Source organism: Poromitra crassiceps (genome assembly GCF_964638095.1).
Source record: "Poromitra crassiceps genome assembly, chromosome: 28".
Taxonomy (NCBI): domain Eukaryota; kingdom Metazoa; phylum Chordata; class Actinopteri; order Beryciformes; family Melamphaidae; genus Poromitra; species Poromitra crassiceps.
In genome coordinates, this window is record NC_139651.1 from 14807607 (window position 1) to 14827051 (window position 19445).

The following is a 19445-nucleotide window of genomic DNA, read 5'->3' on the forward strand; positions in this document are numbered from 1 at the left end:
TAAATAGGTTTGTTAGAGTAGAATGTAATCCATGAACCATTTTAGATTTAAAGCATAAAATATTTTCGTTGAACTATGAAGCTTTTCCCCTCAAAAAATGGAAGTTTTTATTTGTATTTTCCTGAACACTTTTCGCGGACCCCTTTGCAAAGTGCCACGGACCCCCATTTGAGAACCACTGATTTAGTGGGTCTATGATACAACATGCTTCTTCTGGACCACATTTTGTAACAGTCCGGTTAATTTAGGGGTGAAGTTTTGGGTGCCTGACTATAGGGACTCCATGCCATTTAAATCATGAACTTGAGTAAACTTACACAAATGAGAACCAAGAGCTACTCCCCCCCCCCCCATACTGAAGCGATAGTGCTTTTAACAAACAAGTATTGGAAAGTGCTTCACAGTAAATAAATGAAGGGTTAAATTCCAAGACACCATGTACTCTAAATCGCTTTGTAAACTGAAATGAGTGGATATTACATGGGAACTGTCAACTATGATTGAATGCATGGTCAGGGACCACCTGCAATGCCTTCACGGACGACCAGGGGGCCGCGGACCGCCTGTTGGAAACCCCCTGGCTGAGCGCCGACACAGAGTACACGGAGTACTCATTATTGTTTCCCATTTGAGTTTGTGTGCCAAAACTGTTGTGACACACTGAGTTGGCCAATTGGATGTTGAATAAATATTCTTATCAGAACAGTTTGTTGCTCCTGTTCCAAAGATGGGTTTAACCCAGACATGTACAGTAGCTTACACATTGAATTTTAGTGTTTTTAAGGACAGGTTGACAGCAGCAGAAACACACAGCAGTAAAAATTAAAAAAGAACTTGAAAAACGTGACGGAGACAATGAGAGTCAGGGATTGAAAATGCCATGATGTTGTCCGATCATCCTCCATGCAAATCATCCAATCATCCTTTCAGTTGCATCCAAATTCTAGTACTACACACGTGTATTTATTATTGATATTGTTATTATTGAGACAAACATGTGCATTTATTATTGATATTGTTATTATTGAGATTATCTTACTTTGGAGCAAGTCCAGCAGCCACAATTCCATGCTGACCACTATATCACTGAATTGATATACATTGTTTTTAGATTGTAATATTCAAAACGTTTTGTGGTGTTATGCAATGAAATGATTTTTAAAGTCTTTTAATGAAATGAAATTTGTTGGATTTCTGGGGGGAAACTCACGCAGGATGTCACTTTTAAAGAGTGTAGTATATAAATACATTGATTTAAAAAATATATACAAAAAATGATCTTATTTGATGCAATGTAATGCACTTTGAAACGGACTTGATAATTAAATTGACGATAAAATCATTCCGTTTCCCTTTTGAAGCTGGGGTTTCCTCATTGTAAACAACAATCACATAAGAACCTGTTTGGATCCTCTCAAAAATCTAATTTCTAATTGTTATCATTTTGATATTTTGTGGCTGCAGCATAGGGCTACACAGGCCTTATGAGGACGACTATGTCACTACATGACCATTTTGCCAGCTATGTCAAAATGTTGTTGCTCAATATGTCAGAACTGCCCTTCTTACCCAAATATAACCTTATGATTTCAAGCTCAGGGTCTTTTTTGTGACGAGCGTTAAATAGATGCAATAACTCTGCTGTATCATTATGGCTTTCTATTACCCAGCTTAATAGGAAAAATTCAACTTCATGGCACTGATTTCCTGTGTAGGTTATCATGTTCTACAGCTTGTGATGTCAAACATTTCCTTTCCAATTTAATTACCAAACAAGACGCACAATTATTGTTATATATAATATTTTAAAGGCAACATGGAAACACGTACAAAAAGAAAATAGATATGCACAGTAAGACATACAAGGCTCGCATTCACAATCAAGCTGACATTTAAATAACTAAATAAATACTACAATTTACATTCATCTCTTTGTCAGGCCTGAGTATCAGGAGTGGTGAATGTGAGTGGATTGTCCAACATTCTGATCCTTCACACTGGTTACCTCATAAATTCGTGGTGCTCTTCTTCCTAATCAGTAATCCATGATATTCTTATTTTTTATTTTTTTCCCACCATCTTTGGTGCTAAACTAAGCCAGCACTGTTTTGACTTTCTCTTTTCTCTGTTCAGCCATGGTGGCATCACTGCTCATAACTACCCAGTTCTTCTTCTGGTTATTCCAAACAAACGTAAATGGCATCACTTCTTGTGTCCCAAGAGCTACCGGACACCGGCTGTTCAGAACAGCAAATGGAAAAGCTTTCATGAACCATAAGGTTGAAAATCACTATTGTGTTAGATCGATAGTGTAGCAAAATAGAAATGTATCTTATATGAGAATGTGCTGGATCATTATTTTAAGATGGCACATTGGATCAGTATGTGCCACTCTCCACTCTGCAGCAGCACTGCTCTTAATCTCTGCAGCCATATCTGAGCAGACCACGAGGGCTGGAGGTCCTAACAGCAGAGTCTGGACATCGGGTCAGTCCCTCATTTGGTCCAGATTCTGGTCTGATTCCACTGCTTTATAGCATGCAGGGAGGTGTGTGCACGGCTGCAGCCTTCAGACAATCCCGGACCCATCTCTTCACAAGTGTCCCGATGCTGTCAGCGTTCACAAGTGTCCCCATGCTGTCAGTTTTCACAAGTGTACCGATGCTGTCAGTGTTCACAAGTGTCACGATGCCGTCAGCGTTCACAAGTGTCCCCATGCTGTCAGTGTTCACAAGTGTACCGATGCTGTCAGTGTTCACAAGTGTACCAATGCTGTCAGTGTTCACAAGTGTCCCATGCTGTCAGTGTTCACAAGTGTCCCCATGCTGTCAGTGTTCACAAGTGTCCCATGCTGTCAGTGCTCACAAGTGTACCGATGATGTCAGCGTTCACAAGTGTCCCCATGCTGTCAGTGTTCACAAGTGTCCCCATGCTGTCAGTGTTCACAAGTGTCCCATGCTGTCAGTGCTCACAAGTGTACCGATGATGTCAGCGTTCACAAGTGTCCCATGCTGTCAGTGTTCACAAGTGTCCCCATGCTGTCAGTGTTCACAAGTGTCCTCATGCTGTCAGTGTTCACAAGTGTACCGATGATGTCAGCGTTCACAAGTGTCCCCATGCTGTCAGTGTTCACAAGTGTCCCCATGCTGTCTGTTCACAAGTGTACAGATGCTGTCAACGTTCACAAGTGTCCCCATGCTGTCAGTGTTCACAAGTGTCCCCATGCCGTCAGTGTTCACAAGTGTACCGATGCTGTCAGTGTTCACAAGTGTCCCCATGCTGTCAGTGTTCACAAGTGTCCCCATGCTGTCAGTGTTCACAAGTGTACCGATGCTGTCAACGTTCACAAGTCTCCCGATGCTCTCAACAGTCACAAGTGTCCCCATGCTGTCAGCGCTCTCATCTCTTGTTGAAGCTCGGACTGTGGATGATCTGGGAGAGCTGTCCAAAGGCGTCCATGGTGTCCACAGTGTCTTGATACTGTGTTCCTGTCGCGCTCTGCTCCGACTGGTCCGGGACACGCAGACCGGCGGCTAAGCCTGGATCCAGGGTGCTGATCCTGGGGAGGAACTGGGACAGAGCTGGGAGACCTCGGTCTCGGCCCTGGAGCCTCTGCCGGGGGTTTCCCAGGCTGAGCAGGGCTCCGTGTTTGTCGGAAGTGTAGATGTTGTAGCCGTCTGGCAAGATCTGCTCTCTGAAGGTGCAGTCGTCTCTGGTGTAGATGTGCTGTGGGACATGGAGAACAGCTTACATTTAGAGAAGATATTTTAATACAACTAAGATCAGATTCAATCCGTAGAGTCTCTCTCAATCTTTAGAAAAGGCTAAAGACCCTGCTCTTTAGTGACTACTTTCTCACTTTATGGCACTTACACTCGTTCTCTCCTGAATGGATCCTTGCTTGTGTTGGATAAAAATCTCATATGTACGTCACTTTGGTAAATTGTTGTAAATAGTACGGTAATAAATAAGATTAAATTAAACTGGTTTGATTCCGGTGGGGAAATTGGATTTTTGCACCAACAAGATTTTTTCATCATTATCATTAATATTTTGACAGCAAAGACAACTCAACCAATGAGATCATGTCTGCCTCCGGGGCCATGTTTGTATCACTAAAACTCCAGTCTGTGTTGCGGTTACTGCTGTTCAAGTATACATGTTGATTGGTCCAGAAAACGCCCCCCTTTTTATCAAAAAGTGTGTAGATTGTGCTGGACGTTCTTCAACAGCTGTTTACTCAGAGTCAGTCAGAGGCCAAGGTTGTTGTTGCTGCTCCTGGTGGTGGAGCTTTTCATTCAGCTTTTTCACTTTGCAAACATCCTAGCCTGCACCAAAGGTTGAACCCATCGACTGACTGACTGACTGACTGACTGACTGGCTGGCTAACTGACTGACTGACTGGCTGACTGACTGGCTGGCTGGCATGCAGTATTTTCTGAACGTGTAAAATGATTCACAAAATAGGAGTGTCAATATAGGTCAGTGTGATAGAACTATAAATATTGGAAAAGCACAGTCTGACTGTTTTAAGATCACTGATCTATAGTGAGCAATAGCGAGTAACTTTAATACTAAGGAAATAAAATTTTTTTTTATATGATTGTCAGTTTTATTTTATTCCAGTAGTCATCTTAGGTAAGATATTTCTAAAATGTTCAGTGGTTTGTCAAATTTTCGAAGGACACTCACTAATGTGTCAACTATGATCATTCAATGTTCTGATGTGTTTAATCATTAAACAAATCAGAACATTGAATTAATGAATGAATGAATCATTAATGAATTCATTAATGAAGCATGAATTTAAAATCACATTAAATGTGATATTAAATTAAGCATGTAGCCCTAAGCGGTAACGCTTTATTGAGGGTGCATATGACCACTGATATGACACCATGACATGACACCTGATGAAAAAGTAACGCACGCTAAAAGTTGTGGTGAGGTGCCGACCACTGGAAGCAAACTTCATATAGAAAGAAGCGTCGCACATTCTGGCTCCATATGCATCTATTTTTTATTGTATGACGTTTCGGCCCTCCGGCCTTCTTCAAGATCAACAAAAGTATACCTGTCATGAACATGACATGACACTGTCATAACCATGACATGACACCTGTCATGAACATGACACCTGTTTAGTTTAGTTTATTAGGATCCCCATTAGCCATTACACAAGGCAACAGCTACTCTTCCTGGGGTCCACAGTCAAAACAAACAATACAGATACATTACAAATATGCAAAGTAAAAGACAAAACACATTTTAAAATCATACGTTTAAGATAAACAAGAGAAAACAAACAAAAACCTATACAGGAATATAATACTATAATATAATACATCTACCTATAACCCTATAACACATGCATATGTTATATAACGTCTAACTATATTACTACATTAATTACTATCAACTCTATATGATATCTAGGTGTATACTCACTATTTTTAATACCAGTTCCATTCATTAACCTATAATTAACTAGTTATGAAATTATAAAATGTACTTTTAGCTTCTTTTTAAGTCTATATCTATTTTTTATGTTTATAATTGTAGGAGGTAAAGTATTCCATTCAGACATGGCTCTGTACATGACAGATTAGGCCTAGGTAAAGTGAAATACTCCCTTGCCACCTGTCTGGTAGTGCAGGTATGTCTGTCACATGTATATTGAATATGATTATATAAACATTCTGGTTCCTTGCTACCACAGATCTTTCTGAAAAACAAAATTAGACTCACAAGCAGTCTTTGTTCCACCATCAGCCATGCTAGTTTTTTATGCATTAGCACTGCACTTGACCTGTAACTACATTTAAGTGCAATACGAGCTGCTTTGTTTTGACCAATTTGTAGTTTCCTTAGTTCCTGTTTTGATGCACTGGACCACGCAGCAGGACGGTAGTCAAGATGACACAAGACCAGTGCTTGTATAAACTGGACCACTGAAGCAGATGTTAAATACTCAGCAGATCTTCTGATTAATGCTAACCCCTTCCCCATTTTCTTAGTTATATTATCAATATGTGATGACCATGAACATGACACTGTCATGACCATTACATGACACCTGTCATGAACATACCTGTCATAACCATGACATGACACCTGTTGTGACCATGACATGACACCTGTTGTGACCATGGCATGACACCTGTCATGAACATGACATGACATGACACCTGTTATGACCATGACATGACACCTGTCATGAACATGACACCTGTCATAACCATGACATGACACCTGTCATGAACATGACATGACACCTGTCATAACCATGACATGACACCTGTCATGAACATGACATCTGTCATAACCATGACATGACACCTGTCATGAACATGACATGACACCTGTCATAACCATGACATGACACCTGTCATGAACATGACATGACACCTGTTATGACCATGACATGACACCTGTCATGAACATGACATGACACCTGTCATGAACATGACATGACACCTGTCATGAACATGAATGAGGCTTTATGAATGTGTTCATGACTGTTGTCGTTATGTGTCATTCGGTAAGTTATGTCATTGTTAATGCAATGTTGACATTGATGGAAATCTGTTCGTTATGACAACTTGACATTAACTAAGACAACATAGCATATGACTATTCAGCATGCAATGTGAAAATGGAAATTAATTACAGAGTTGATTTTGGCTAAATAGTAACTTTGTATACTCCTATAATAGGCCTATACGCCACTTTATTTGCTATACAGGACGAATATAAGGTTTTTAATTGGTGAACGTCTTTTTTGGAATAAATTCATGCTAAAAAGTCCTTACCGAGGAGTACAGTCTCCCATTGCCCTCTATGCAGAGAAACCGTGCGGTTGCTACTCCTCTGATGACAACACAGCCTGGGCCCACCGGCCGGATCTCCAGCAGACCTGCAATTCAAATTTAAAATCATCAAAATCCTGCATGTGCTCCGGCTTTTGTTCACGTGGCTTTATCTACATGCATTTCTCAGTCGCCAAAGATCTAACGCACTATTTGAAACTCTGGTGTTGTTGTGGTGGACTCACTGTGCAGGGTCTGGTCTGCAGAGCTGTGGATCTGTCCATCTCCGCTGATCAGTAGGTGCACGCCGGTCCTGGCTGCGTACAGATGCCTGAGCCTCACCACCTGGTCCCAGCCCTGGGCCATGTGGGGCCCCTGCTCCGCCAGGGGGAAGCAAACGACTCCCACGGCAAAAAGCACATTGGCAACGGACACTGCAGTGAACATTAGGAAAGGCATCTTAGTGCGTAAAAATCCTCTGTGCGCGCTCTCCTATACCGCTGCTGGCAGTTGGCAGTTGTGAAGTGAAACGAGCCTAAACCAACCCCAGCCTTTTAAAGGTGACCCTTATCAGCTGCAGATAACCCCCCTTCCCCAAAACCAGTTCTGAGAAGCACCACAAACACACCCCTGCTTGGCATCCAACTAAATCATAGCGCTCTGTTGACCCGGGCCCTGTTCGTCACCATCTGTCTGCGGAGAGCACATTGCACCAAACTCCATTTGAAAACTGGCAATTTGACGTTGCCTCGACTAATAGAGCTGATATTCTATGGAAATAATAGTAATAGGGGAAAAAAATGCTTATGGCTAGCTAGGCTGGTGAGTACATGTATGAATAATTATGTTGCATAAAAAGCTGCCAACGCACACACACTGTGAAATAGCTTTTTTGTGTGTGTGGACAGGGTTAAAGTCTACACATTTGGGCTAAATCCAAAAGCTGCTGCCAGACTTGAGTTGACACTCATAACAGGCTTCTTTCCTGCTCTTCTTATCACATTGTGACCTGCGCTTCCGATGCGCCCGCCTCACATTCACATACAAGTTAAACAGTAATGGAGAGTAAATATCCCCATTCATGAAATTGCAACCAGCTAGCCCACTTTCCAAAATGCTTATCTCCGTCACTTTTTGGATTTGTAAAGTTGATCCTCACCTCGGCTGACAGGGGAGGATTGTTTGACTGAGTGTGTGACGATGACACTCTGACAAGTTCATTTTGCTAAGAAGTATTTGTTTTTTCAAAGCTTCCTGGTCACCCACAACGTCTCTGTGTAGATTCTGTCACTAGATGGCGCTCCTAGAATATGCATTTATCTCTTGAGAGCCAAAGGCAACATTGGGGATTTGCAGCAATGGGCTATTGCAGGGGTTTTCAGAGTGGCAGGGGAGGCTCATTGAATGGAAGTGAAATAATATTACATTAGTTATCCAAATGTGTGATCTGGTTAAAGAGATTTTGATTTGATTTGATCTTCATCAAATCAAACATCACAGTCACAATAAAGACAAAATATAACCATAAACAAGTCAAAAGTCTTCAAAAAACAAGGATGAGTTTGAGAAGGGGCAGAAGGAAGCAAAATCACAAAAGCCTCTTCCTTACAATATCATAAAATAAAAATCTCTTACAAAAAATAAATAGCCTACAAATTTAAAATAAAGATTTTTTTTAAGAAATCAAAACCTGAGTCGAACTTGTCGATAGACTCGATAGACTCGATAGACCCTTTTCGCGGGTATACAGGATAAACAGGTGCAAGCAAAACACTAATGAGGGTTTCCATCTTCCATGAGTGGAAGTTGGAAACCCTCATTAGGGTCTATTCGTACTGCCGTGCGCTTGCTGATATAATCATCGTGGATAGCGCATATGACATCACCGCTGATGGCATAACATCATCGGCTCTGATCATGTCACCATCTGATGATGTCATAGGTCATTTTGTGCTCCCATTGTGATGACATCGGTGATGATGTTATCATTCACAGGAGATCCAGGGATAGTTTCAGGGTTTCCTGATCACTCAGGAACATGACCGTGTGTAAATAACAGTTTGAATTCGGCAAGCTGGATCGAAAGCCTAAAATACATCTGGCACCAGACACCCCAGAGTCCACCACAACCCGTCACTGTGCTGCTGGAGATGAATGTTGGTTCTTCATGTCAGCCCATAGTTTATTACAAGTAATCCAGTAGACCACACTTAATTGTCCAGAGCTTAGGCAATGATACGATTGGCAGACTATATTTAAAACACAGGCCTATGTGATTTGCATGTATTCTCAGACAGGAGAAGTCAAACAGCGCCACATGAAACCTTAGGCTTTCTACTCTATTCTTCAGCAGTCACTATCGTTCACACATCATTCATTCACATCACTATAGTCACTATCGTTAACACATCATTCATTCACATCACTATAGTCACTATCATTCACACATCATTCATATCACTATAGTCACTATCATTCACATCACTATAGTCACTATCATTCACATCACTATAGTCACTATCATTCATATCACTATAGTCACTATCATTCACATCACTATAGTCACTATCATTCACATCACTATAGTCACTATCATTCACATCACTATAGTCACTATCATTCACATCACTATAGTCACTATCATTCACATCACTATAGTCACTATCATTCACACATCATCCATTCACATCACTATAGTCACTATCATTCACACATCATTCACATCACTATAGTCACTATCATTCACACATCATTCATTCACATCACTATTAGTCACTATCATTCACACATTCATTCACATCACTATAGTCACTATCATTCACACTCGGTGTGAGTGTGAATGATAGTGACTATAGTGATGTGAATGAATGATGTGTGAGTGACTCACACATCATTCACGTCACTATAGTCACTATCATTCACACATTCATTCACATCACTATTAGTCACTATCATTCACATCACTATAGTCACTATCATTCACACATCATTCATTCACATCACTATTAGTCACTATCATTCACATCACTATAGTCACTATCATTCACACATCATTCATTCACATCACTATAGTCACTATCATTCACATCACTATAGTCACTATCATTCACATCACTATAGTCACTATCATTCACACATTCACATCACTATAGTCATCAGTCACACAGCCAATTTGCCAACATGTGTTCATTGTGAATGAAGCTGTGTGTCATTATTAAAGTTAAGGGGAGCCCTGGTGGCTTTGGCTTAGTGATCTGATCTGATCTGATCTGATCTGAGACAGGTAGCATGTAACCCTGGCATCCTGGGCACGAATCCGGCCTGGTCTGTCTCTCAACTGAGCTGTCCAATAAAGCAGTAATGCCATAAAAATAATCTTATATTAAAAAGAAAAGAAAAAAAATACTAAGTTAAGATAAGATGATACTTTAAATACCGCATGAGGACAATGATAGGATACAACAAAGAACAAACGGAAAAGCAATAAGAATATAGCAAATGGATTAAGCATGACACAAAATTATGTGTAATATATTAATGGGAACTGTTGATTTTTTTTTACATCAGTAACACAATAAGTCGTCAAAACCATAAGAGACAAAGACAAATCAATGAAAATCCACCAAACATAAATTATATGCCAAGTCAAGTCAAGTCTATTTGTATAGCACAGATTTCATACACGGAGGCAATTCAAAGTGCTTCACATAAAATGTGACCTATGTCATGCCACAACATGACATAGGTGAGAAACCATTTTAAAGAGCAAATCTGGTCACAATACAATTAGTGCTGTGGGCCATAAAAAACACTTGTGCTAAGTGATATTTGTGGCGATGTGTTGACTTGGTTACAGGCCCCGCCCACAGTCCAGCTGATGAAGTGAGTGAGCCTTGAGCCAGACGACTTGCCCCGTCGTCGACATCTGAGAAGCAGCATGGCGGTCCTGCAATGTTGATGACGCCGCGCGGGTCAGAGCAGTCTGTCGGTTGAAAGACACTTTAAGACTCAGCAAGATGACGTCAGGCCACAGTGAATAGAGAGGCCAAAGTGACCGCCTACTTCCTGCTTCAGCACTGCACCAGAGGTTTTCGTCCGCCATTTATTTTCCCATACACATTTCGTAAAATGCGTATAAAAATAGTTTTACTGGTTCAAACCAAACGGTACAGATATATTTAGAAACAGGAGGGATCGCATAACATTTCACTGGGACCAAAACGTAAAAAAAAAAAAAAGCGCGTTTAAAGAAAATATTTTTTCGTTGTTTTTTTTTTACGTTTTGGTCGGAGTGAAATGTTCTGTGGTCTCTCCCGATTATAGCGTTAGCTGAACCGTTTGGTTCGACGAAGTAAAACTATTTTATAAGCATTTTACGAAATGTCTATGGGAAAATAAATGGCGGATGAAAATCTCTGGTACAGTGCTGAAGCAGGAAGTGACGTTCCACTTTGCCTCTCTATATATCAGGCGTTTGTGTGCGCAGAGGCGGCTACTCCCATACAAACTAATGACCTATGTGGTCATCCACATACTCCTTGGTCAAATCATAGGGATGTTCTGTGCATGTGCTCGCTTGTCTAATTGTCTTCCACAGATCAGAAAGAACAGTAGATGTGACATTACATTATAACTTATGGTATAGAGAGGCAAAGTGAACGTCACTTCCTGCTTCAGCACTGTCCCAGAGATGTTCTTCCGCTTTTTATATTCCCCATAGACCTTTCGTTAAATGCTTATGAAAATAGTTTTACTTGGTCAAACCAAACAGTTCAGCTATATTTAGAATCAGGAGAGACCATAGAACATTTCACTGAGACCAAAACTTAAAGAAACAACATAAAAAAATTAAATGCGCAAATTTTTACGTTTTGGTCCGGGTGAAACGTTACGCGGTCTCCCCTGTTTCTAAATATATCTGAACCGTTTGCTTTGAACAAGTAAAACGCATTTTACAAAATTTCTATGGGAAAATGAATTGCCGAAGACAATCTGTGGTACAGTGCTGAAGCAGGAAGTGACGTTCACTTTGCCTCTCTATTAGTCCTCAGACTGATAGACTCTGGGCCCTATCTTACCTTTTTTCTTTGAATGACCACTGAGTCGCTGACACGCGCGGCCATCGATGTACTGACCCAGTGGTAATTAAAAGAAGAAGAAAAAGATTTGGAGTGCTAGAAACTAGCAATGAATGACAACGCCTTGTGCCTTGCACCGGGCGTAAGATCCAGCTTCTGGTGCGTGCGTGCGTGTAATGTATGTGTATGTGTGTCATCATGGCAAAATGTGGTCCTGGAGACACCTATTCTAGCAGGAACTACCACAGAGGTGGTTTTGAATACTGTGCCAGGTGTTTATATGTTTTGTATATTTTGCGATCGCGATAGCGTCGAAACCCTGCCAAAAGGCAGTTACGAAACTTTACAGGCGTGTCGTTGACATCAAAATGAAGGCCAGGTTTGCTGAGTGAGTTTTTTGGCGTTCATCGATAGCAAATAGAAGTGGACCCTATCCTACAGTCCCTTGCTCTAAGGGGAGGGAGGGGGGCTATGCTGTGTTAGGAGCTGTGGTGGTTGAGGCCTGTCACGGTGGAAACCCAAGACCTCCCTGATGGATAAGGGGCTGTTGAGCTGGAGAACTTTGGCATGGTTGGCATAAGGGACTCCTAACACAGCAGAAACTGGCAGGCCAAAAAGGCTGCAGCTGCTATAGTGATATAGTAATGTGAAAATGCAGCGAAGGGAAACGCTGACCTCGACTGGGGACACTGTTAGAAGGTCCAAGGAACAGTTTTAAGAAACTCCTACATCTGACTGACAGACATGCCCTCTGTTCAAGATCCTGTAGGATCTGGTGGAAGATCGGTGGAAAGCTCCTCAGTGGCAAAGTGCTGGGGTGGACGAGGATGGAAATGCTGAAGGCTGTGAATATAGACCCTTTTCACGGGAGCCATTTTGTGTTGAAAAGGCAGAATAAACACAGGTGTAAGCAAAACACTAATGAGGGTTTCCAATCAATCAATTCCAATCATGGAAATTGGAAACCCTCACTAGTGTTTGTGTGTTTGTTTGTTTGTTTGTGTGCACGCACACGCGTGTGATTGACTGATTGGCAGGTGTGTGGCAGGCAGCAGGTGTGCGCTGGTTGCAGCCGGTGAGGCCATTTGAATGTTCCCACTAAGCAGCTGATTTGCCTCTGGCCCCGTCCAGCAGCCAGCAGCTAACTCAACCACTCACCACTTTCAACCTTGTTTGTTTTCCTAATACAGGAATTCAATTGATGAATGAATTGCTGTGCGTGACTGTGTGCAAACGGAAAAACACAGCTGTTTTTACCTTTGTTTTTGTTGTAAAATGACAAAAAAAAACGTGGCATTTCTGTTTACTTCTATTTTGGTTTCAGCTCAACACAGCTTTGGCCGCAAGGTACATGGACCCAAATGGGTGGTGGGGAGTTTATCTTGAACATTTTTTATGCAACATAGACACACGCGCACACACACACACGCACGCACAGACGCACACACACACACACACACACACACACACGCACAACATTTCGTCTCAGCCAAGAGCAGAATACTACGTCAATGCTCTTTCTTTCTGTGCTGTGAAGACACACTCACTGTTCTCTCCTCCAAAGTCTCCATCTAATAAAACATCAAAACAAGTTGTGTGTGTGTGTGTGTGTGTGTGTGTGTGTGTGTGTGTAGGCTCTTCAAAGGAAAAAAGAGGAAATGGCGTGTTTGACCTGAACCCTCCTCACCTATCCGTGTGTCTACTCAGACAGCAACAAATGGCTGTTAAATTGCTTTGCTCTGTTAGCGCACACATCGTTGCTAACCCGTCTTCATTGAATTTTGCTCAGCTTGAAAGGCTCAGACATTTCAACCCTAAGGGGTGTGGGTGTGTGTGTGTGTGTGTGTGTGTGTGTGTGCGCGCGCACGTGCGTGTGTGCGCGTTGTAGTGGTGATGGTGGTACTTCTACATTGTGAGCTTGGTCACAGACTAGGGTTGTCAAAAGTATCAATACTGAAAATTTGAATTGCATACAATACTCATTTGCAACAGGTATCGATGAGTATCAATACTAAAAATTTGAAACGGATACAATACTCATTTGCAACAGTTTCGATAGCATCAGTGCTTTCTTTTAATGAAAAATCGCAGATTTTTCCATCCCTATCATTGGTGGCTATCTGTTGCTTCAACAAGCTAAACGTGTTCTGATAGGCTGATGGCTAGAGCAGGGGTCATCTGCTGTCTAAATTCAAAGTTTGATCAGGCCTAGATTATGGAGAAGTGTGCGTCTGTCCGTCCATCTGTCTTTATAAAAAACTTTATTTTTATGCCTCTTCATGTGTCGTCATCCCCCCCTTCCCGTGATATTGAGTATCGATATTTTCCTGGGTATCGGTATCGAAGTAGAAATGATAGTATTGTGACATCCCTACAACAGACAATGGGTGAGTGAGTGGATACAGGAGTGTGGTCTCTCTCTATCTCTATCTTTAGTCCAGTTTACAGCCTTGGTGTCCAGGAGCAGAAAGCTGTCATTCTTGAAGGCCTGTTTTAGCCCAGCATGCTGCAGCTGAAGGCAGCTATGTGAACACCTGTCCCGCTCTGAGGCCAAGGCCACAAGCAACAAGCTCTCCATCAAACTACTACACCCCTACTAGAATAAAGCCAAGGAGTCATTCCATCACTTCTAGAAGAGTAGTTCAGGCAGACATTTTTAAAATGATTATTTAAGCAGCTAAAATCTTTACCATCTGTGCTGGTCAGTGGGTGGAGTCTGTGATGTGTGAGGATGAGATGCTGGTCAGTGGGTGGAGTTTGTGATATGTGAGGATGAATAAGGCGGGGCTCTGTGTGCTGGTCAGTGGGTGGAGTTTGTGATATGTGAGGATGAATAAGGCGGGGCTCTGTGTGCTGGTCAGTGGGTGGAGTCTGATCTGTGAGGATGAATAAGGCGGGGCTCTGTGTGCTGGTCAGTGGGTGGAGTCTGTGATCTGTGAGGATGAATAAGGCGGGGCTCTGTGTGCTGGTCAGTGGGTGGAGTCTGTGATATGTGAGGATGAATAAGGCGGGGCTCTGTGTGCTGGTCAGTGGGTGGAGTCTGTGATCTGTGAGGATGAATAAGGCGGGGCTCTGTGTGCTGGTCAGTGGGTGGAGTCTGTGATCTGTGAGGATGAATAAGGCGGGGCTCTGTGTGCTGGTCAGTGGGTGGAGTCTGTGATCTGTGAGGATGAATAAGGCGGGGCTCTGTGTGCTGGTCAGTGGGTGGAGTCTGTGATCTGTGAGGATGAATAAGGCGGGGCTCTGTATGCTGGTCAGTGGGTGGAGTCTGTGATCTGTGAGGATGAATAAGGCGGGGCTCTGTGTGCTGGTCAGTGGGTGGACTCTGTGAGGATGAGATGGTACTAGATCAGGGGCGGGCAATTTTTCTTCCTGGGGGGGCCACATGAGAAACCCAGATTGTTGCCGGGGGGCCAAAAAATATTGTCATGCCGTAACCTCTCATTGTATCCCTATAAAATGATAGAAAACATACTGGGCACTTATTCTTCAGCATCTATTATATTGAAAACCACTCCAAACAGCCAATTTAGTTCATCTCAAAGGATTTTTCTAGCTTCATAAACGAAATTGTGTGGATGGTCAATAATGCAGAGCCCCCGGCTTCCCTACAAAGAGCTAGCAGCACTCTCGGAACAGTCTTTCATGGGATGCAATAATGTTGCCGTTGACTATTTGACAAGCCGTTGGAATACAGATGGAGCAATGCTAACAATGCTAACTTCACAATTTGCATCGTACCTTGAATGAACTTGGATAAGGCGCTTACCCATAATGCATAGGGTTTATTTGCAGAAGGCACCAGTGTGCTGATAGAAGATGAATTGAGTACAGATAAAGACACACTTTACAACGGGGAGCTCATGTTTTATTTATTTATTGTCAACTTCCCTTATTAAGTTCGACGTAAAGTCATGTGCACAGCACATACAGTGTGGCATTCTAGCAGGCCCTGTATACAACTACAGGACAACTGATAAAAGCAGGAAATACAAAATTGTCACAAGACCACAGGACTCAGAATCATACACAGTACAGTATCATCACTTCACAATTGAAATCCCCGAGGTGTTTTGAAGAAAGACACCATGTCTAACAGTTAATTGAACGAAACACATTGCATTCATATGTGTCTAAAGACTGGTTTGAACACAGTCAAACTATGTTATGAGCACTGTGACTATGAAAGGAGGCATCACAACTGTGCTGGTTTCGCTTGGAGAATAATCAAATGAGCAACCGGCCAGTGTAGAGGGCTGGTCCTGGGTCAGTGACAGAGGGCTGGCCCTGGGTCAGGCGTGACAGAGAGGGCTGGTCCTGGGTCAGTGACAGAGGGCTGGCCCTGGGTCAGTCACAGAGGGCTGGCCCTGGGTCAGTGACAGAGGGCTGGCCCTGGGTCAGTCACAGAGGGGCTGGCCCTGGGTCAGTCACAGAGGGGCTGGTCCTGGGTCAGGCGTGACAGAGGGCTGGCCCTGGGTCAGTCACAGAGGGCTGGTCCTGGGTCAGTCACAGAGGGCTGGCCCTGGGTCAGTCACAGAGGGCTGGCCCTGGGTCAGTCACAGAGGGTTAGCCCTGGGTCAGGCGTGACAGAGAGGGCTGGCCCTGGGTCAGTCACAGAGGGCTGGCCCTGGGTCAGTAACATAGGGCTGGCCCTGGGTCAGTGACAGAGGGGCTGGCCCTGGGTCAGTCACAGAGGGGCTGGCCCTGGGTCAGTCACAGAGGGCTGGCCCTGGGTCAGTCACAGAGGGATGGTCCTGGGTCAGGCGTGACAGAGGGCTGGCCCTGGGTCAGTCACAGAGGGCTGGTCCTGGGTCAGTCACAGAGGGCTGGTCCTGGGTCAGGCGTGACAGAGGGCTGGCCCTGGGTCAGTCACAGAGGGCTGGCCCTGGGTCAGTCACAGAGGGCTGGCCCTGGGTCAGTAACATAGGGCTGGCCCTGGGTCAGTGACAGAGGGGCTGGCCCTGGGTCAGTCACAGAGGGGCTGGCCCTGGGTCAGTCACAGAGGGGCTGGCCCTGGGTCAGTCACAGAGGGCTGGCCCTGGGTCAGGCGTGACAGAGGGCTGGCCCTGGGTCAGTCACAGAGGGCTGGCCCTGGGTCAGTCACAGAGGGGCTGGTCCTGGGTCAGGCGTGACAGAGGCCTGTAAACATGATGCCAGCCATGCAAAGCAGTGATACTGGAGAACATCCAGCACAGCTGTGCTGCACCAAACACACAAATATGGCCCATAATAAAGCCGATGGATGGACTTAGAGAACTGCAGTGTCACAAGAGACAGAGTTTTAGTTTGAGCGCAGGCAGATCTTGTCACTTTTTTGGCACTGATTTTGCTAAGTTAGATGTAGATTTTGTGGATCTCAAACTACTCAGTTTGAGAGGATCAGTCTCTACAGCCACGCTAGTCTGAAGGAATGGCTGCCTCCTAGGCCAACTGTAGTGACAGTTTGCATGAGATTTGGTTGAGCTATGTGCAACGTAATACCCCAACGTGTGCATTTAGTTTAGCCGACCTCTCTGTTCATACATCATCACTCTTGCTCAACAGCGAAACATTTCATTTTCCCTATAGTGAAGGAGTTAGGCTAGGTACAGTACGTGCTATGCTATGTGGAATGTTGAAAGTGAGATTTAAACCATGTTAAACCTCTTTACATAAGATTCAGTAAGAAAAAAAAGAGAGAACATAGCAAAGAAATACGGAAAATGAGTCAGATGTGCTCACCTATCAACAGTCCCCCCCCCCCTGTGCGTTTTGTCTTTGACCTGGACTGTTTGGTGATTGGTAGAATTATTCATTGATCGCACCAAAGCAAAGCCAATCAAACACAACGTTGTTGCGCCTTCAGACAGACATTCCCCCCCCCCCGTCTCTGTTGGTCTACGTCTGAAACTGTCCTCCCCCCCGACAGGAATACCAGCACCTTCAGTTACTTAGAGGTTATATTTACAAAATATATAAAGAAAAATATAGGGTTACTGGGCCCTAGCATATAGTACAGTCCAACAGCTGTCCGTAAATATTTCTACCATGATTATCCTTTCTAAAAGTAAATCAGTGGGTAAAGATAGCCGGAACGTGACAAGGCGCAACTAGGACAACATGGCCACCAGAGCTGGGCTACAGGCGACTGCAGGGAGACACAGAGAGAGAGAGAACGAGAAATGAGAAGATACCGCCGTTCATGGGAGAGGAAATATAAGTAGTTTCATGGAGATAGAGAGCATGGGGCAACTACTGTTGTATGCTTCGAGTAGGCTAAAGCTGGCAAACATTTTCTTTGTTGTTTCTTTCTTTTATTTATTTATTTATTTATTTATTTATTTATTTATTTATTTATTTATTTATGTATTTATTTATTTATTTATTTATTTATGTATTTTGATAATTGAGAGGATACAGGAGAGGGAGAAGTCTGGAAGTAGGGCTGCAACTAACGATTATTTTCATAATCGATTAATCTGTCGATTATTTTCTCGATTAATCGACTAGTTGTTTGGTCTATAAAATGGGTCAGAAAGTGGTAGCAAATGACGATCAGTGTTTCCCAAAGTCCAAGATGACTCCCTCAAATGTCTTGTTTTGTCCACGACTCAAAGATAATATCAGTTTACTGTCATACAGGAGTAAAGAAACCAGAAAATATGCACATTTAAGAAGCTGGAATCAGAGAATTTAGACCTTTTCTCTTAAAATTGAACTCGTAGCGATTCATTGATTATCAAAATATTTGTCGATTAATTTTCTGTCGGATCGACTAATCAATTAATGGTTGCAGATCTATCTGGAAGTGGAAAGTGGTCATAATGGTGTTGCGGCAACATTTGTGTTCCCCCACAAAATGTGTCACTAGTGGTGCGTCCTCGTTTATTTTAGTTGTTTTTCCAACAACAAAGGACATGATTGTGTAGGAAATTGACTTAATAAATGACAAGCAGACTCATGTATAACCTGACAGCTTCCTGGTAGAACCAGTGGGCACTTGTGGTTTGACATAAAAGCATAAACAAGTGTAGCCACATTTTTAGCCTAAAAACTAGGATACTTTCGCTATAGGACGAATCAGCGCGACGTCACTCGCCACCCAGAAATGCGGAACCCCGCGGCAGTTAATAGTAGGAGTTGTGCCAAACAAACGTTAATATCTCAAAAACTATACATCACATCGCTTATATTTTGACATTCTGAGTGAGAGCAGAAGTAGCTCAAGAGTTTGATGTATAATAGATGCATGTCGTCGTGTTAAAGTTGTGTGAACTGTCGCAGTTTTTAAAAATGTAAACAGAGTTAGCTGGCTAGAGTCAGACACTCAAGCCTCGCGCACACTTGGGCTCCATAGGGGTTCCATTGCCGTTGCCACCCCAGTGACGCGGTTTGTTTACCAAAATGCTGCTCGGGCTGATCCCTCGTATAGGCTACTTTTAATTCCTTGTCATCCCGTGAAATGTTGTCTTACCATTTCAAACGGCAGCGAGAGGAAAACAAGCCACAGAATTGAAATTATTTTGTTTGTTCCCCCCCCTGGCGTGAAATCAAGAACCACATTTTTTTTTGGGGTGGA

General features: G+C 43.1%; 1 protein-coding gene across 1 annotated transcript; it reads right to left on the minus strand.

The window, feature by feature from the left end:
- Window positions 1-3399: 3399 nt before the first annotated feature.
- On the minus strand, window positions 3400-7268 carry fgf19 (fibroblast growth factor 19; the record flags this gene model as incomplete). The annotated part of the gene is made up of 3 exons (XM_083662495.1): window positions 3400-3726; window positions 6813-6916; window positions 7055-7268. The coding sequence occupies 3 exons, from the start codon at window positions 7266-7268 to the stop codon at window positions 3400-3402; spliced, it is 645 nt and encodes a 214-aa protein (XP_083518621.1).
- Window positions 7269-19445: the final 12177 nt, after the last annotated feature.